The sequence below is a fragment of the Plutella xylostella genome, chromosome 3 (genome assembly GCF_932276165.1).
Source record: "Plutella xylostella chromosome 3, ilPluXylo3.1, whole genome shotgun sequence".
In the NCBI taxonomy this organism is placed as follows: Eukaryota; Metazoa; Arthropoda; class Insecta; order Lepidoptera; family Plutellidae; genus Plutella; species Plutella xylostella.
The window spans coordinates 8,678,577-8,699,940 of record NC_063983.1 but is presented as its reverse complement, the minus strand read 5'-3'; the positions used below and the strand labels follow the sequence as shown (position 1 = coordinate 8,699,940).

At 38.4% G+C, this 21,364-nt stretch overlaps 1 protein-coding gene across 6 annotated transcripts in view; it reads right to left on the bottom strand.

The window, feature by feature from the left end:
* Window positions 1-21,364, bottom strand: part of LOC105393087 (atypical protein kinase C) — a 199,360-nt gene that overhangs the window by 157,007 nt on the left and 20,989 nt on the right. Inside the window, exon 2 of one of the 6 annotated variants that reach the window (XM_048623468.1) lies at window positions 16,299-16,967. The exons of 3 other annotated variants lie outside the window; for them this stretch is intronic. In XM_048623468.1, the coding sequence (XP_048479425.1) occupies window positions 16,299-16,926 (628 nt within the window). In that variant the 5' untranslated portion in view covers window positions 16,927-16,967. Of the gene's footprint in view, window positions 1-16,298; window positions 16,968-21,364 lie in introns of those variants that run through there. 2 more of the 6 variants (XM_048623477.1, XM_048623472.1) reach the window with 2 other exon arrangements.

Genomic DNA, 21,364 nt, shown 5'->3' with positions numbered 1-21,364 from the left:
TTACAACAGAAGATCCTAAGAGTCAATATGGTAATTCAAAAGAGATAGCTATCAAGAGACTAGAGATTTTAGAGAGAAAACTAAAGAGAGAACCTAAACTGAGAGAAGAGTACAATAAAGTGTTTGAAGAATATTTGAGTTTAAATCACATGAGAAAGGTGAATGAAAATGAGCTTGAGAATCCCAAGGCAGTCTACTTGCCTCACCACGCCGTAGTGAGAGAAGACAAGGAGACCACAAAGGTGAGAATCGTCTTCGATGCTTCGAGTAAAGGGACTAACAATGTCTCGCTGAATGACGATCTACTCGTGGGTCCGAAGCTGCAGCAAGACTTGAGACACATACTAATGAGATGGAGAAGGCACAAGGTGTGCATCGTCGCGGACATTGTGAAGATGTACAGGATGGTCCGTGTGGCTGATGAAGACACCGATTTTCAGCGAATAGTTTGGAGATTTTCATCGGATGAGTCACAACCTATACAGCACTATAAGCTGTTACGGCTAACTTTTGGAACAGCATGTGCGCCATATTTGGCTGTCAAATGCCTACAGAGACTTGCTGAGTTAGAAGAATCTAAATATCCGTTAGCGGCAAAATTAACAAGGCAAGATTTCTATATGGACGATCTAATCACGGGAGCTGAAACAGAAGATGAAGTTATGAATATATACAATGAGATGAATGAACTATTGAGATCAGGAGGTTTTGAGCTACAAAAATGGAACAGTAATTCAGAGACAGTACTACAGAAGATTAGGAAAACAGAGAAGACAGGACAGGAGCAAGAAAAAGGATCTGATTCAATCAAACTAAACAAGAGTATAAAGGTTCTTGGAGTGAGTTGGAATAGAGACGCTGATAGTTTCGAGTACATGTTAAAGTTACCAGAGCCCACAGATTCGATATCAAAGCGGCAAGTGCTTTCTGATGTCGCAAGATTATATGACCCCTTAGGCTGGATCGCCCCTGTCATAGTTCTGGCGAAAATTCTGATACAAAAACTGTGGCAATCGGGTCTAGAGTGGGACGATCGTTTGACTGAAGATCTACTGAGTGAGTGGCTTGCATATCGACGCGGGTTAGTAGATTTAACACAGCTAAAGCTACCGAGATGGTACAATGCTACTCAAAACTCGAAAATCGAGCTACACGTGTTTTCGGACGCTTCGAAGTCAGCTTTTGCAGCAGCAGTGTATGTTAGAGTGATAGACGAGTGCAACCAAGTACATGTACACCTGCTGACAGCAAAAACCAAAGTTGCCCCCATTGAAAAGGAGATTTCGATTCCCCGCCTCGAGCTGTGTGGGTCAACGTTGGCAGCAAAACTTATCAGCGAAGTGTCGCAAGTGATGGAAGTACCTAAAGAGGATTTATACGGCTGGACTGACTCCACCATCGTTTTAGCATGGATTAAGGGAGGCTCAAGTCGTTGGACGACTTTTGTGAGCAACCGAGTGTCCACGATATTAAACATCATGGAGTATGAGCAATGGGGCCATGTATCGTCGGAGACAAACCCTGCGGACTGCGCTTCGCGAGGCATGCAACCACATGAGTTGCTACAAAACTCATTGTGGTGGAATGGGCCGCAGTGGCTTTCTGAGCCTAACATCGAGAGTGATGGTACTAAGGTTGAGGACACACACGAGGAGGAAAGAGTCAAGGCTTTAACTGTTTTATCAAAGATAGATGAAGAAGAATTCATTTGGACAAGATTTTCGTCATTATCGAATTTTGAATTTAAAGATACCAGAAACCGAGAGAGCTAAATTAACAAAATTTGTTACAGTAGAGGAGACAAATGAAACATTACTTTGTTGTGTTAAAGAAGTTCAAAGGCGAGAATATGAAAGCGAGATAAAACAGTTAAAGACACGAGGATGCGTTCCTAAAAAGAGTAATTTACGTACTCTTTGCCCTTTTCTTGACGAAAAAGGAACATTAAGAGTTCAGGGACGTATAGCACAATCAGACGCATGTTATGACACGAAACATCCAATAATTATGCCTGCTAAGGATCACCTTACCAAGCTCATAATTGTTGATGCTCATCATCAAACTATGCATGGAGGTCCTCAGATTATGTTAAACTTTCTAAGAGCAAAATTTTGGATTATTCATGCCAAGGAACAAGTCAAGAAGGTTTATCGAGAATGTGTTATCTGCTTAAGATATACCACCAAGAAGACAACTCCATTCATGGGTCTTCTTCCTGAGGCGAGATTAAAACCAAGTAAACCATTCAGGTCTACTGGAGTGGATTACTGTGGTCCTATCAACATAAGATTTTCACCAGGCAGAGGAGCTAAATCGTATAAGGGCTACATATGCCTCTTCGTCTGCATGGTTACCCGAGCAGTCCACTTGGAAGCGGTTACTGACTTAACTGCTAAAGGTTTCATAGCAGCATTCAGGCGTTTTACTGCTCGGCGAGGCCATTGTCAAGATTTATATAGCGACAATGGCACTAATTTTGTCGGAGCTGATAGAGAGATGCGAGACATGTTCAACAGTGCAAAATCATCACTGACGGAGGAAATTGCTTCGTTACTTACCTTGGAGCGTACAACGTGGCATTTTATCCCTCCCCACTCCCCAAATTTTGGAGGTTTGTGGGAGTCCGGCGTACGTAGTACAAAGACGCACCTGCGTAAAGTAGTTGGGAATAGTACACTTACCTATGAGGAGATGTCGACAGTTCTGGCGCAGGTGGAAGCGTGTCTAAATTCACGACCTATTTCCGTACTTAGTGACGATCCAAGCGACCCTCTCCCCTTGACACCAGGCCACTTCTTAGTAGGTGAACCTTTGTTAAATCTAGCTGATGATGATTATACTAAGTTTAATGTTCAAGGATTAGACAGATGGCGCTTAACGCAAAAAATTGTAAATGATTTTTGGAACCGATGGTATAAGGAGTACTTAGTTAATTTAAATCAACGGTACAAATGGAATACTAAAGGTGTTGAGCCCGAGATAGGAGATATTGTTATCCTCAAAGAAGACAATTTACCCCCTGCTAAATGGGTACTAGGTAAAATAATACTTAAACATACTGGGCCTGACAATATTACTCGTGTAGTATCAGTGAAATGTAAATCTGGAGTGTTCAAGCGTCCAGTAAGTAAAATTTGTGTAATTACTAAATAGTTAAGTTAATTAAATTGCTAATTTCTTAGAGGCTATTTACTTTAAAGATTGTCAGTTTATGTCGGTTGTTAAATTAGAATAGTTAATGCTGAGGCTGGCAATTTCTACTTGTTAATTGTTTAAATTGTTAACATTTTGTTGTCAATATCTGAGTTTAAGTTTTAAGCTAGAACTAATACTTACCTGTTACAGTGAGCAATGTTATGTAATGGTGGGCGGCTAGCAAATACTTACGTTTTAAATAACTACATGTATTATTATATTTTAGAGATACCTATTTCATTGTTAATACGTTAGGAATTTAGGATGTTGATACTAAAATGTGTTTTGCAGTCGTTAAGTTTATATCGAGTTCGTTCTAAGATATAAATTAGTTCTAAGTCTAGAGGTTTAGTTTGCATTTATGATCTGATATTTTAAATGTACCTACTTAAGTAAAAGAACTAAGTTCTTGGTGGGCGGAATGTCTATGGTTGTGTTATAAAGGATTCCCGCCTAAAATAAATAAAAAAAAAAAACATGGCTGTCAAGTTGTAATCTGCCGCCCCGTTTATGAGCATTATGAGTGTCTACCTATCTATACATACAGTCCACTTACCAGTTTAACATTTCTTATTAGACGCAAATAAAGATTCATACAGAACGCATGTTTGTTTGAGTTTAAAATAATCCCAGCAAGTAAAAGCCGACCTTATCATCCTATCAATTAGTGCAGCTGTTTGGAAACTACGCAACCGCAGACAGATACACAGACACGTAAAATTTATAATACATCTTTTGATTTCAGTGTTTAAAAATGAGATATCTAATTCTAGCTTAGTCGGAACTAGCGCCACACTTCAAAGCCAACTACTTTGGTCCCCCTGCTAACTGTTCAGATCGTAAGAATGCATTTTTCATCGCCAGTGGCCATTGTCCACTGATTCAATATTCTCTAAGCAGGATCTACGGCTGAGCTGACAGGATTTGGACTCGACTGAGTTTGTAAAGCTCAGCCCTAAGGTAATAATAATAATATGGGGGGACATTTCACACACGGCCATGCGAAACCAAGCTAGGCAGAGCCTGTGTTATGGGTGTCGGACAGCTGATATATCTACATAAATACATAGATATATATTAAATATAAATATCAACACCCAGGTATACCTACTCTTTTCTATACTTTTAATAGAATGAAATATCGATGACCATCAGACACTGCCATTATCAGTCAGTATTAAACATATTATTAGGTACACATATTCTATTCTATTCAATTTTCCCAAAGCAGCTTCGTTTCATACCTAAATAAAAGAAGCATTTTCTCGGCATCCAACATGCATTTTACTAAACCACTGCGCTCTTTGACAAGCCACAATTCAACGCGAAATAAACCATTATTCATTTGAATTGAATATTTTACTAATACGAACTTTACAAAGCTACCGAACCAGGAAATATGAGTCTTATAACGTTGTAATAAGATTGCTGCTAATACGATAACATAGGTCACGCTTAGCGGGTTGGCAGCACTGGTTTATTTTATTTTACAACAAAAATATTGCGCAACGAAATTGTTCGCTAGTTATAAGAATGTAATTTAATTAGATATTTTCTATTGGTACGTAGTATTAGTTAGTTAACGTACATATTATGAAACTTTCGAGTCTTTCATAGAATGTACTTACATAATGATATGGTAGGTATATGAATATCATACTTTATCAATATATTTAAAGATTCATGATTTGTGGATTTGTATTTTAACACCAAGTAAAAAGGAAGAAGAAAACGTTAATTATTAAACCTTTATTTATAGGCTATGGGATAGATCTTCGGAATTCAGGTATATTTAGGATTTCTAGACAGGATGAGGGTTCTTGGGAGGGCAGGAATGAGGACTGGGACACCTAAAAATGAAGCAAAAAGAGAAAATAAATTAATCTGATGAAAAATTATAGGGCAATGGTGAGAAATTGGCTCTGAACTTTTGAACGATTGAAGCGATTTTCGTGAAATATTGCTACCACCAGGGGCCCTATCAAGAAGTCAAACGAAGTAACATATAGGTACAGAGGAATTAGTGTCATATTCAATACAGTTTGAATCCGAAAATCGTTATCAAAACCAGTTGCCCGAGCACAGGATTCGAAACCTCCGTTTACGTTGCGTATTGGTTGCGTATCGTCAAATGTCACTGTCAAAATGTAAGGCAAATTTGTTAGTTCCAAAAGTGGCATTTGTTTTTTCCATGTTAGGTGGAGTTTCACCAAACGCTAAACGTATTTAGTAGCCTGTCATACGTCTGTCAGTTAGTACAAAATGTATTTAAAATTTGATTTAAATACGTTTAGCGTTTAGTAAAAGCGACCCTTCGTGTAGATTCGAAAATAGTATCGAATCCTATGCTCGCGCCTCAGTGCAGCGATTATAAGATTCGAAACCTCCGTTTACGTTGCGCATCGTCAACTGTCACTGTCAAAATGCAAATTTGTTAGTTCCAAGAGTGACATTTGTTTTTTCCATGTTAGGTGGAATTTCACCAAACGCTAAACGTACTTAGGAGCTTGTCATACGTCTTCCAGTTAGTACTAAATGCATTAAAAATTGATTTAGCATTAGGTGAAAGTGACCCTTAGTGTTGTTTTGAAAATAGTATCGAATCCTATGATCGCTGCACAGTTTGAATCCGAAAATCGTTATCAAAACAAGTTCGCCATAGGGGGCCAGTTTTAATCACTGCAGCGTTAATTCTCATAGCGTGAACAAGTTATTCCATAAACAAATACCTTCACGTCGCCGACTTCCATTGGAAATGTAATAATATTTCCACTTACCTGAAACAAAAATACATCGTGATAAATATGTGAATAACAAAATATTATTAGGAGCGTAGAATTCGATGTGTAAATAATTAATGTTGGGGTAAAGACTGTGCTATTATATACTATGCTGTGTGTTGTCATACTTTCATCTGTTGAAATGAAACTTAGGCCCAGTTTCTCACTTGATTAAACCGATCCACTTTGAAACGGAGTGCTATGATGATTGGTCGAGAAACTCATGAACCAAAATTGGACCAATCAATGTTCGGTACACATTCCCCAACGTATACGTTTTATTTATTTATTTTATTTATTTATTCGTAACACACATATTGGTACATATAATTAACAGTATACAACACCACATAAGCCTTCAACGTAAAGTACTGATTGAGATCATACTTAATGTATCGTAGAGTAACAGGCGGGTCTTCGTAGGTAGTTATACTATACCTAATATGAACTCAGGAGCAATGAAAAAGTTCCAGTGATTTGTCCTTATGAGGAAGGAGGAACTTTTTCATTGCTCGCGAGTGTTGTTTCAAACCTTTTTTTACACAAACTAAAATAAGGCCTTCAATAGTGTCAAACCTTGTTAAAACTGCACTAAAACCCGCTAATAACTTGTGTGTAAGTAAATAAAGCTAGCGCGGGCCGGCTTCGGTAAATTTTGCGTGAAAATCCATTCCGGTGGCTGAGTAACGGTTATTGGCGACGGGGCCCGGACTTGGACCAGTTGGACCAGCGGCGATACGGCCCGCAACCTAGAGCCGTAGATTACTAATGAACAAACACTCTATGGGAAATCTATAGAGCAATTATTTTTATCAAATTACAATTCATTCTTCTTACTGTGTCGGTAACAAACACTGGAGCTAGCTAGAGCTGGAATTGGGTTTGTCACCTTAGACACTGATATCTACCGATGATTTCTTTAAAAATGATGTACAACTATAAGAGGTACCTTACCGAACCCACCAACCCGCAATGGACCAGCGTGATGAAAATAGTCCAAGCATAGGAAGGCAGTTTGGACCTTGGGGATATGCACAAAGGTTCCAGAAGACCCTCTGTACCACACAAGGTACCCCACCTTAGGACAGCAACAAGATAATTGAATAAATAAATAAACTAACTAAATGTGGGTTCAACGTTGAGGTGGTACGAGTCCAAACCCCGCTGTCTCCCATAGAGCGGCTAGAACAACGGGCGAGAGCGGCGCGGATCAATTAACCACGAGAGATTATCCACATCCATTGTAACGTTAAATATTGGTGCACTCTCCGTTTGGATATTAGGGTGAGACCAAAAAAATTGGGCTGCCGGTTTGCTGTTTTGATTTGAGAAAATGTAATTTTATCGAAGTTTGTCGAAGGAAATAGTTCAGCATCTATCACCTATCTATCGTATTCTCAATATGTGAATAATGTTTGTTAGTACAGACAGCAAACTTATTAAGTATTTTTTTAAATTTAATTAGTCAAAGACAACGTCGGTTTTTATATATTTTATAAGTAGGTAACATTTAGCTAAGTATGGCAGAGCTGTAACTTTGAAAGCGATTGCGATAGAATGATAAATAGTTAAATAAGGCCTCGATTTCAGACCCAACCCATTTGGCTAAGTAGAGCATTAGAGACCGTCCGTAAGTCTAGGATTACAGGAAAGGGCACATCACAAAGAAAAGAACGAATACATATAGTATATGAGTATACAGGGTCTTGCAAAAAGAGTATACTAAGACCAAATCTACATGTGCACCATGGTATATCTAAAATGAAATCAGAATTTCATAATTCGCGAAAAAAAAGTATGTTTCGGCTTAGTATACCCTTTTTGCAACATCCTGTAGATGCCATCATGCCATGCCATTTCACTGAATCCAGAAAGAAACATGCATGATGCGATCTGATTCAGCAAAGACTAAAGAGCTATTTACACTTTAAGTAATAAAAGGCAAATAGTCCAATGTCTTACAATGACGACGATTGCCTTTCAAGGCAATACAACAATAGGTTTACCTTCGATTAAATGTTTGGTGCAAGCCACCCAAAGACGAACAAATATATACTATTCAGGGTTAAATTTAGTTAAATTCACTGCGACAACGACCAAACAGCTTTGCAGTAGCCGTGTCTTCTCTTGAATTTCAGTCCTAACATCAGTGGTCAGACTGCACTTAAGCCCGTGTCATATTCACAGTGTACAAATTAACTAATGGACCCTTTCAAGGCGTGTTACAATGAAAATATTAGACAGATTCTGAGAAATTGCGACAAAGCCTCAATATCAAAGTGCATACGGTTGCAATCACTATTACTGGGACATACAGACGAAAATGGCTTAAGATTATATTTTTACTTAACGTACGTAGGTAACATACAAAGACGCTTTTGTTAGAAAACATAAAATTGGAAAAACTCCTACAGCTTCTTTGATACTTCAAATATGTCGCCGTTACCGTAGCGATCCACAATAGGCATCCTAGATCTAGATCTTCAGTGACCTATTGTTGGTGGGAGGCTTTGTCGAATACTTCTAAAGACGGTACGTACTAGAATGTTCCACATTTGAATCGGCCGATTGGACGCGTCTGAGTCGAAGCGAGGCGTTATTATTCTGAGTTCTGAGTAGAGTATTGTTGGTTTCTCTAATTGGCGGGCCTTGGCTGCTTCCAAGATCGTCTTGTACGGCCGAATTTGTGGCAAGACCATGTGTTTCGAGGTCTTATTATTGTTTGGCAAGGGCTGTTATGTTAAGCATTAAGTTTGCAATGATTCTTTTTACCTTCTTATGCGATAAATTACCGAATGAATACTATCCTATATATATCATATATAAATAATTTTGTCCTCAACGCAAAATAAGTAATAATAATTAATTAATAACGACACGAGGCCTTAATTTTCAGTCACGGCAAGAGCACATCCTAGATGAGTACAGAAACGGAGGCCGCACACGCCGGATCGGTATCGGAACGGGATCGGAACGGAAGTAGCATCCGGTCCAATCTGCCGGGACGTTATCTACACTAACTTTATTAGCCAAGAGGTAATGGGTACCGTGGACCCGATTTTGTGCTAATCGATAATAGGGTATACATCGATTACGTATAAGTTAGTAATACACAGATTTTTATTGGAAAAAGAGATAATTTATTTATTTAAGGATTCGTCTTTTTAAATTAACTATCTTAGTTTTTTAATTAATAATGTACTGTTACAATAATATCATATTCCATATGTCGCATGCACTTTTTCATTGCTCGTCAGTGTATTTTATATGGTATACTTTCAAGTTTGGTAGAATCGTGTTGATTGAACATTTTTCATTCGACTGAAGTATCTTGCACGTATCTTATCTTGCTAGTATTTATCAATGATGATTCATCACTCATCACATCCACTGAATTGCATTAAAGTAAAAGGACTTAGCACTAAATGAGGCACTATCGAGAATATTAGAATTTCGATACCAATATTTTTCTTTCCTTTTTTCTCCGTCCAAGTTAGCAGTTCCGTAAAGTAGTAAAACTATCTGCGCTTTCAATAACCGTTATAAATTGCAAAAACTCCGAGCACCTTCCTCAGTCAACTAGTTTAAGCTGGGAGGAATCAAACTTTTCAATCATATCCTTCACGACCTCTTTCACTTCCGACTTTAAAACTTATTCAACTGAAGAAGAATTTGTTTAATCTGTCATTTTACTTGAATAAAATTATTCTTTCAAACTCATAGAACAACGCGGACTCGTCAATGTTTCAAACTGAACCTAGTATGGTCTTTGTGTGCCAGAATCGGACGTATGTTTATTAAACTTCAATATTGGTTTGTATATTTTCTTAAGAACACAGGTTGTTCAGTTAAAACATTGTTCACCATTCGCTGATATCGATTTACAACTTCGATTTCATTATGAAAACGCCGTGAATCGGGGTGTCAGGAACATGATAATTGACTTATCAGCTGAAGATCAAGCCCTGATCCAGCGCCGACAATTAACAAGACGGGGGAGGTTATTAGTGAATTTCCGACCTAATTTAAAATTTTCTAATTAAAAAAGTTTGTTAGTAGTACAAAATTGGACGGAGAAACTCTTGGGCGTTTTGTCGGACGTGCCGGCGTCCGGCCGTCTTCGGCATTTAGTGTTTAATTACTTTTTAACTGGTGATTGATGATTGAAAAAGCATAATATTGTTCATCATGACCCATCACGTACCCACTGCTGCGGTCTCCATCCAATGAAGGAAGGGTTTTAGGCCTAGTCAGCCACGCTGGCCTAGTGCGGGTTGGTGGATATATTTACCTATAAGCCTTAACAATGCACATCACTTTCAATAATACATACGATTACAGAGCCTCATTGGGCCCTTTTGAGCCGATGAACGATTGATTTTCCATACTTCAACACCAATTTCTATTCGCGTGCGAACCATTTTTCGTCAGAGGACGTAGCTTCTGTCTCCACATTCGTCATGTCCCATGGCTTCGCATTAAAGGTGACGTGCCATTGGTGAGTCCCAAAATAACAAACATATTTTTATGACAGTTTCTTTGGGACGACGCGACGAACGCACCAATGGGGCCTCACACTAACATGGAGCATCAAAACACACCTCTGACACCGATACGGTTCATCAGGCAAATTGAGCCTCTTTGAGAGCGAGGCGCGCCCTCCGCCGCCGCCGCTCTAATGACGACGTTTTATGTTGAGCCCGAGTTTTATAATAATGATCAACATAATGATAATGATAATCCATGGCACGGGTTTCGGTGGGCTGAAAGGCGGTTTTGTTGTAGTATATTTTGGTTCTTCAATCGCAGAAATAGGTCAGGAAAGTGTTTGTTGTCGTGCTTATATGCAGATAATGCTTTAAAATACGCATTGTTTACCAAAAAACCGTGAATGATGATGTTAAAATCACTCCCAATCAGTGATAATTTATAAGACCCGTGCATGTATAGAATAGTATAATTTGTTTCCTAATATATTGACTCGGCCATCGCATGGAAACACGTATTACTTAAATTATTTAGTGCTATGACCAAGTCAATATATTTATATAAAGCATTAAATATTTTTAAGATTGAGATGCGTGCGTGGATAAGCCTTGGTATTACATAATGGATCCCACAACTTTTTTACCGTAGAACAACTGAGTTTAACGAGACTTGGTTTTTTTGACAAGTATTGTTTATGACGACCGAGTGGCGTAGTGGTTAGTGACCCTGACTACTGAGCCGATGGTCCCGGGTTCAATTCCCGGCTGGGGCAGATATTTGTTTAAACACATATTTGTTCTAAGGTCTTGGATGTGCCCGTAAAATGGCAATAGGCCCGCCCCCTATTACATTGGGACTAACAGAACACTCTGGCGAAAAGTGGGTGCAGCAATGCACCTCTGCCTACCCCGCAAGGGAGTACATTAGTACAAAGCGTGAGTGCGTGTTTTTTTTTTATTGTTTTTGATGGGATCTCATTTCTTTTTGTATTTTGTTGACAGTTCTACTTTTTTTTTCTTTTCGGTACCTTCTAGGTACCTACGTAGGTGCGTTAACTTAGTTTAGTAGGTTGCCTACCTACATAAATCGCAAAGTTGAGGTAAGAATCAAGAATCTTTATTTTTGGCTACGTAATGTACGTAATGAATAAACGTAACTTTGATACTTCGTATTGAAAATCCAGTCTTCTAGTTTTATCCACAACGAAGTTACAGGGGGTCGAAAATGGCCTGAATTGCTTCAAGAAAAGGATGGTACGGCCGTGCCGCTTTTTTGCTCGACTTGGTGGGGGCACTGCCGTGCCCCCAGATGTGTTTCCTAAATCTTAATCTTGACGATCGCAACCAATAATTGTAAAATTTTACGTTGAATAAATATTCTATTCTATTCTATTATCTCCAACGTCATCATGTATTTAAAAACACAAAAACTCTCCACCTACTTTCGTTTCTTTCTTTCTTTCTTAACCATAAGCAACATAGACAGCGAACAACTAAACAGCATCTCTCACCGCTGTGTGTCTTGCTTCTACCCGATCACTGTGAAATATTAATGAGTACTGAGGGTCACTTTAGCGTACGAAAAAGTTATATCTAAATTCATTGACCGTTTAGTAAGTTTACAGGAGGTTTACTACAAATGACTTTGAAACACACGAGTTTCGACAAAACAGTCAGCTAAAAAGTTGAAATTCGTACACTTCATAATTTGTAAAATGACAAAAAGGTTTATGAATTTGGGGGTAAGTTTCGGAGCATTCTCGAACCACGACCCTATCTCGTTGCATTCAATATACCTATCTATCGATTGCATGGCAGCTCCCGTCCGTTCGATTTTTGTCAAGGTAGAGGAACCCACAGTAGTGTTTTCACTTAGTGGAAATTACATTTATTTGTTTCGCCGGCAATGGAGTTCGCTTTCGAGTAATGCTAGTTTGTGCGCTTTTAGTGGGAATCAGGAAGAAATAGATGTACGTACTTTTCATTGAATTTATTCCTAGTGCTTTGCTTAAAAGTTTAATGGTAGGTACATGTATGTGGCATCGCATCTCTGAAACGGATGGATCATTGCGAAAGCGTTTCATGTATTATTATTATTATTATTTATGTAGTGTGTCGTGTGTCTCCCTCTGTTGAGTTTGAGGGGTATGTTTTATATCCAGATCACGCTGGCCTTAGCCAAACGTAATCGGATCGGTGATGCAGGATTATTTTTATTATTTTTATAATATATGTATTTTTTGTTCTCCCTCTGTTGAGGTTGAGGGGTACGTTTAATATCCAGATCACGCGGGCCTTAGCCAAACGTAACCGGATCCGTGATGCAGGATGATGAGGTCAGGAATTTCCTTGTGATGCGGCAAGTGTTCAAGATTGTGACTTTTTGTAGAAGGTGGATTGTGTAGAGTGGAATTTTCAATATTTCTAGGCTATGTAGAGTGGAATTTTCAATATTTCTAGGCTATTACAATATTTCTAGGCTATTATTATTATTATTATTATTATTATAAATTATTTATTGCACATAAAAACATTGTACAAAGGCGAACTTAATTCTAGTAGCATTCTCTAATTGTTAACCTTTGGTGATGTCGAGAAAGTGGTTGGTAGTGCGATAGGCTGAGAGGGGAGAAGTTCTCTATTATGTTTGAGAGGCGGCTTCAAGATTTCATAGGTAGGTCACCTAACACGTAATGTTATGTTGAAGTACAAAAATATGTTCTGCCAAAACCTTTTGGAGACCGCGTCGTGAGCATATTTTTTACCTCTACATATAATATCATATTTTTTATCAAAAAGATAACCTACAAGCTCCTCCACAAAAAATATACCACGAAGGACACTAACCCCAGTTTCCTTTACAGTAATTTATCGTTTAGCTTAAAAGTTACAAGCAGTCAGCGGTGCATGGTGGTCGCACGACAAAGTTGGTCGTATCGCCGCTTCAAGACTACATCGTTCGGATAAGGGGGCGGACTCAATATCGTGGCTGATTCTGAAATTACATTCAATACAATATAACTTTATTGAAAACACATAAAATAAAATACCTACGTTACAACGTAATTTAAGCGTAAGAGTATGCACAATAGGCGGCCTTATCGCTAAAACGCACCTACTGCGGGTTTTACAAGTGAGAACGTAATTTAAGACGCTTACATGATCTAACTAGCGCCGGTAATTGAAAATAAAATCATTAAGTACTTATTTTGGTTAAAAACTTTAAACATTTGCAATGTTTACATGAATTTTTAGTCTATTAGTATAAAAATGTCCCGGTCGATCGGTTCGATTCCCGGCTGGGGCAGATATTTGTTTAAAGACAGATATTTGTACTCGGGTCTTGGGTGTTGATATTTATATTTAGTATCTATCTATCTATGTATTTGTGTAGTATATCAGCTGTCCGACACCCATAACATAGGTTCTGCCTAGCTTGCGGTCGGATGGCCGTGTGTGAGATGTCCCCACATATTTATTTATTTATTTTATTTATAAATGTTTACCTGCATTTTTAAATTATCGTGATAAAATCGAAGTCTGGTTCGTGTTTGGCGAATGTGACACAATGGAAATATATAAAAAATACTTTTAATTACATGGAAGCAGTGTCCCTCAGTAAATGATGACGGGCTGATGATGAGGTATGGAAATATTATAGTCGATGAAAATCGTCCTGCCGTTTCAAAATTATCAGCTTTTACAATTTATTTTAAACTTTTTCACATCGGTAACTATAAACTCACAGTATGTAAACGCCCCCTAAGCCGCACTAAGGTGAGCGTCCAAACTTTGCCCTCTCTTGTCTCGGTAATAGGTAATGGCTGCGAGATAATGATCCTTACAACTTTTCATTGCAGTTTGGAACGTCTAATGTATGGCCGGTTATTAACCCATCGTGTTATTGAAAGTTATTTTGCATAATGGTTAGTTTGTATCAGTGTCTACGTAATTGAAGTATCGGATTTTACCGACGATATTGGATAGATAATTGTTCATTTTTTCTTTAGAATATACAGGGTTATAGGTAAGTAGACCTGATACGGCCGAATGGCGTAGTGGTTAGTGACCCTGACTACTGAGCCGATGGTCCCGGGTTCGATTCCCGGCTGGGGCAGATATTTGTTTAAAGACAGATATTTGTTCTCGGGTCTTGGATGTGCCCGTAAAATGGCAATAGGCCCGCCCCCTATTACATTGGGACTAACATAACACTCTGGCGAAAAGTGGGTGCAGCAATGCACCTCTGCCTACCCCGCAAGGGAGTACATTAGTACAAGGCGTGAGTGCGTGTTTTTTTTTTTTTTTAGACCTGATATTTCAGGAGGTGATAAAGGCATTTTCCGTCGATTTAACCCTATAAAGCTTTATCCGAAATTTAACCCTTTATAAGATATTTCATATTTAAGTTTTTTTTTTAGTTTTTACCAAAATTTTTCCAGTATGCTAAATAAATTAGAACATGGGGAATTCGGTAATACATCGATTACATAGGTTTCAGAATTTCAGACCGAGGCCTACGTCCATCAGTGGACTGCAATAGGCTGATGATGATATTTAATTTAACAGCGGTAAACTTCTGTTTTAACTGTGTCTAGTTTTAATGGTAAAACCAATGATTTCAAAAGGAAGGATACGCCCTTCAGAACGTTTTGTCAAAAGAAAATTACACCCGCGCGCTGGCCCTAATTCATAGAAATTATGCCAGATTTATGAGATATGTCTATAGCGGATGGGCCTGTCCTTACGCTAGTAATATATAAGTCAATGGGTAAAACCAATATTTTTACGTTTGAACAGGCCTCGCCTGTAGCAACTAGCAATCACTGGCGGCAGTAACAACAGTTTACGACGGTCATTACAATCAGGACGACGCACCGCCATTCGACGCGATTGCTTGTAAATAAAACACCTTCATTTGTAGGGACGGCTATTGGGAATCGGGGACGAAGCAAAAGTGAAGCTACTTATATATGGTAAAAAAATATTTGTTGAGTACGTAAATGGTTGGTTAATTAGCTGTTTTTTGGTAGTTGGAAGAATGATTCGGTCGTTATTTAAATTAAATGGTATTACGGCCGTCATATTTATATTATATATGTTTAATGTACATTAGATACGTTTTAAGCTGCGGTCACAAGTTGCACGGGTAGCTAGCATCCACATTTTTGCCATCGACGACGCAACGAGCAAAGACATAAGCCTACCGGGCGCCTTTGATACATCTAAACATAACGCCAACATTATTATATTGATATAAAAACCAACTTGCAGGTCACATTCCAATATTTTCCTTCCTGGTCGCATAAATTTTACAAACATCTATTAGCAGACCCTGCTCCAGCTACAGCAGCTTTATAAAAATATAACACAAACGCAAAAAAAAAAAAAAAAACACGCAATCACGCCTTGTACTAATGTACTCCCTTGCGGGGTAGGCAGAGGTGCATTGCTGCACCCACTTTTCGCCAGAGTGTTATGTTAGTCCCAATGTAATAGGGGGCGGGCCTATTGCCATTTTACGGGCACATCCAAGACCCGAGAACAAATATCTGTGTTTAAACAAATATCTGCCCCAGCCGGGAATCGAACCCGGGACCATCGGCTCAGTAGTCAGGTCACTAACCACTACGCCATTCGGTCGTCAAAAATATAACAATCATGCAAATATATTGGTAACGTAGGACATCGCGCCCGTTCGACCTCAGCTTTACATAAAACTAAATGTTGATAGCACTTTTTGTGTAAAGTTTAACGACTGCCATTTGGACAAGCAAAAAGTCTCCCTCAATCAACTCGATTAACTAGACTACTCGTCGACCGCAGCATGACTCACCGTTTCTAGAGATCACTCGCCTCAGCATGTTCCGGAACCGACTGGTCCCGAGGCACTTCCTCTGCTCTCGAACCACTTCATCCAATGTATCACTGTCTGTCGTCCCCTCATCTTCACCATCATCGTCACTGAGGGTATTCACTACACTATTAACACTACCTTTATCTTTGGACAGGCTCAGCACTGGTTCACTAGCACCGAGACTTCTTTTTGGTACCTCGACAGGCCATTCCAGCTTTTGAATGTCGTTGAATAAGTCGTCCAAATTAGTTTCTAATAGACCTTTGGCACTGCGTATGACTTTGGTTGAGATATCTTCTTTGCGGGCAACAATAGCGTCGACGCTGTTAGAAAGCGCCAGCTTTTCTTTCTTTATTGTTAAATCATTAGTATCACTATCACTGGTTGCGTTATTTTTGTCACTAGTAGCTTTCGATTGTTTCTCACGGAATGAATGTCTCCTTTGTTTTTTTGGTTCACTGGTTTTGTCCGAGTCCCTGGTTGTGAAAGGCTTCGGCGGGAGGCTCGCCCGCGATATGTTCGATAGCACCAACATTTTCACAGCGTTCAGTGTATTGAACCCGTTTAAATATTCCATCGCTTTCATCCTTGTCGCCGTTTGGGACATCTATAGTTCTTCATTTCCGCCATTTTCTATTGCACTAGACACTATCGAGGAAACGGTTTTGTGTTTTTGTTACAACATCGACAGATCGCGACAGCCTGTTGCTCAGGCGAGTGAGCATAAATAATTTACGCCAGTGTCAGCATTATTCAGGCGTCTAGAATTTTCTAGGCTCAAGCGTTCCCTGCCGACGCGGACGACACCCGAATGCATAATACATAACTAAAGTGATCTCGCCGTTTACCAGTTAAACTTTAAGCATATTCAAACTGAAATCGCAAAGGGAGAGCAAACAGGTAAATAAATAACGACCAGCGGAGGGTGCAAAGATTTATAAAAGACAAAAAGTTTTCGGATTTCCCTATAAATAACGCTGAGTACAATTGCCTTTTTGTGACGTTCAACAGCCCGTGACGTCAAACGGGACAATGAGAATGAAGTAAAGGGGTGCTTGATCAATTACGTTCATCGGCTGCGGAATTCAAGTCGGATTTTGGAGTGGCGATCTATACCTATCCAACATTGGATTCAAACTTTTTGATGAGACAGATAATAATAATATGCTTCTACTAAAATCACTATAAATTTTAGTTAGCGATACGATCCCTTAAACTTATATACCGACACAAGGGCGTACCCAGGATTTCAGCTAGGGGGGGGCAGCTCTTGAGATGATGGTCGGTCGGGTATGTTGAAACAAAAATCATGAAAATTGTCTTTTATTAAGGTCAACTAGGCCAATTGCGTCTACGGGCCAAATTAATCTTTTCGATCCTATTTGAAAACAGCTTTATCAATGTTGAAAAATGCCATCTAGTTACGGTGGCTTAAACTAAATACTTTATATGAACTGATGTTAATTTTTTTATGTTTGATAAAAGTCTTGGGGTAAATGCGTTAGGCGTAATGGGGCTATTGCGATTGTTGCAACGCATTGCCTCAAAACAGAAATCGTCAACCTTTTAATACATACATAATTATGCTCACGACTGTAGTCACCCGCTTTTCGCTGTAAATTTGTATCGCCGTTTTTTATTGAGTACAATGCACTAAAGTTGTCGGGTAAGTGTACAACCCGACTGTCAGATTTTTTCAAGCTGCCCGAAGGCCTCTGACTAGGCTTAACAACTGCTGCCGAAGCAGCAATCGGGACCCACGGCTTAACGTGCCATCCAAAGCACGGAAGCGTCCAGAAAAGAACCATTTGAAATCGGTCATCCATCCAAGGCTGACCGTGCCATGTGTTAACCTCAGTGATCAGTTACGATCACTGAAACCAGCTCGATAAGGATTTTTACTATTTATGAACACTAAACTTATTGAAGAGTTAGGGTTTTGCCATGCACATATTTTAATTGATATCTAAGTTTAATACCCGTATTTGATCCAATCTTACTATTTTTCTAAAGAATATAAATGAGAGGATTTATGGATGTTACTTTATTTTATTCGCAACTGTCACTCACCACTTTTAAATCTACATTCTTACTCACTTTACTTAGGTAGTTCTTTTTTCATAAAAATGTTATTTGGATTTATCATGGATAAATGCATCAATGAAAATTAGACGCATTTTCCTGATTTCTACTAAATCATCTGTGAATTCGTCAATAGTTTCTTTTGGCTAAATTAACTGCCATACTATTATTACTATTGCACAAAAAATTTAACTGGATAAAACTCTCTCATTTTTTTCACGGAAAGCTTACCTATTGAATAGTTACATACTATAAATACATTTGCCTCAAACCTGGAAAATGCGTTCAAAATCACCATTTTTTAAGACACTAAATAAGAAACTTTTATAAGATTCCAGCAAAGAAATCATTGCTTTAAATTTCGTCGTTAGTTTCTTAAAGTAAATATCTCACTTTTACATTAAATTTTTCATACCTTTGCTCCCATTATTCCGAAAACTTGTTAAGTTGACCTTAATTAGTTTGATTAAGATACAAAAAAAAATAGGTAGGTAGGTAAGAGTAGATAACACGTTTTTAATTCCGACTTGGCAGGAAAATTTACGTTTATTTTATCTTCTAGGGGGGGGCAGCTGCCCCCCCCTGCCCCTACCTGGGTACGCCCTTGCCGACACGCAAACTTACAATAAAACTCACTCTTACTACGAATATTCGATACGTTTCACCAAGACATGTTTAGACATGAAGCACTTAAAAATAAATGGAAAATCGATTCCATCGTCTGGGCCTTTCTTGGAGGAGTTAATAGCCGACATCGAAACACCCTTTCGTCCGCTGAGATCTTGGTACAGAATAGGAATAGGTGTACCAGGGAGGCAGCGGTAAATCACGACTGTCACCTTGGGATAAAGCTGGGACGTGATAAAATTTCACGCAACGTAGACGTTATCGGCACCGCCTCGCATCTATGTTTGCCTGGTACCTTTGTTTGGATAAATTGGGTTTGTCTGATAAAAAACAAATAGATAGGTATTTTTTTACGTTTCGATTTTCAATATTATTATTAGGTAGAACTGTACCTATTTATTCGTACTATATGATAATATCATTATGATAAATGACCTACCCTAACGCACAATGATCAAAACTTATAAACAACTATCCCCGTTTATCAAATTGATGGTAATTATAATGAAGGCCAATCATACAGGAAGACAGTCGCGCCGTAACAATAAGCAATATCAATGGGTGTCTATTTATCAAATAATTAAGGCTCCTTAGGACGCAAAGCAATACAGTTCCGTTCCTGAACTTGATCGTTTGATAATAGGTATATAATAGCGTTTTATGTAATATCTAAAAAAAAAATATTACTAAATAAAAATCAGTTGCAAAGAATGATTGCTTATTACAATTGTTTTCCCTCGAGGCCCCTTTTATAAGAAAGCATTTATTTAGTATTTATCCAGATTATAAAAAAAGCACGCCAGTCAGTGTTCCCCGAAATGGTTAGAGCTTTTAGCCAAATATTTGACCAGTATCAAACAAGACCTACAGACCTATCATCGGCGCAAGAAAGATAATATCTATTTGATATTATGATACTCCATCTTGTTGATAGCATCTCTAACGCAACAAAAACCCAAGAGCAAGATCTATTGTGGAGCGCTTCCTGCGATTTCATCACACAATAGAGTGGTCACTGGACAAGGTCACTCTGCGAACTTCGATAAATGATGTGACATAACAAATGTGATGTCATGCCGCGGTAACTTTTAGTTTAGCGAACTTTGGCGACGGACCTTGACAAGGACTGTGGTCACAGTCGCAAAAAATAAATATGTACCTACGTATAATGTCTAGTTTACACAGTGCGAGCTAGCGTACGAGTCAGCCTTCTGAGTAGCTACACTGCAGTAACTGGCACTGTTTGGACGTTACTTACGAGTAACTCGTACGTGCGAGTTAGTCAGTAGCTCGTATCCGAGTTACTTCAACATTTTTTTGTTTTCACTCGCCTGCTCGCCCGGCAGCAACTCGCCATGACAGCGGCTCGGCCGCCGCTCGCATCGTTTGGACGCGTTCGGCAGTAGCTCGCCAGTGCCAGTCTGGCGAAAGACAGTCTGGAAAAAAATAAGTATGGAACGCGTACGAAAAATAATGGCGAGCACCGCTCACAGAGTACTTTTTACGCTATCATAGACATCTTTGGCTTTTGTCATCTGTCAGTGTCAGTCAGTCAATCGTTTAGTTTGAAAAATAATTTTAAATCATAAATAAATTAAGATTTAACAGTTATTTATATATTATTATTACTGTGGATAAGTGCAGTGTTTGTGTGGAGGTACCTAACTATTAGTGTTGCTTGATATTATTGATAATAATTATGTTTTATAAAACTTGTGAAATATGTGGTTTAAGAGCCGCTAGCCGGTCGTATAGATGGCCAAAAGAGAATTTTCATGGCCAAATTTCCACTGGATGAGGAAAGGTAAGCTACAATTAAAGGCTAAAGCATAGGATTTAGATTATTTATATGTATAAAAAAGTTAAAGTCTAATAAAATAACTGGAGGGTCAGCACAACCAACAATAGTGCATGAATGTTTTTTTATCGATATCGATATTTTTATTTATCATTAGTACGCACAGCTCATCAATCAGAACAACTTTTGTCTACTAGTTTTGGAAATTAGCGAAAATCAAATTCGGATCTCCATACAAAAATTACCAGTGACTTTTATTATACCTACTTAAATAATATTTAATTGTTTAATAATAATTATAAAAATGTTGTTTGCAGATGTAAACAGTGGGTTAAGATGACCGGTAAGGAGGATCTGGTTTATGTGCCTATTGAAAGCTACATCAACTTAAACGAATTTGTGGCAATCATTTTCTACCACAACATTTTAAGAACACAATTGAAAAAAAAATCAATTCCATGTGTGGGACTTACTGCAGACACTTTATTTTATAATAAATAAATATAATTATATTTTTCCACTTTTATTTTATTTCAAC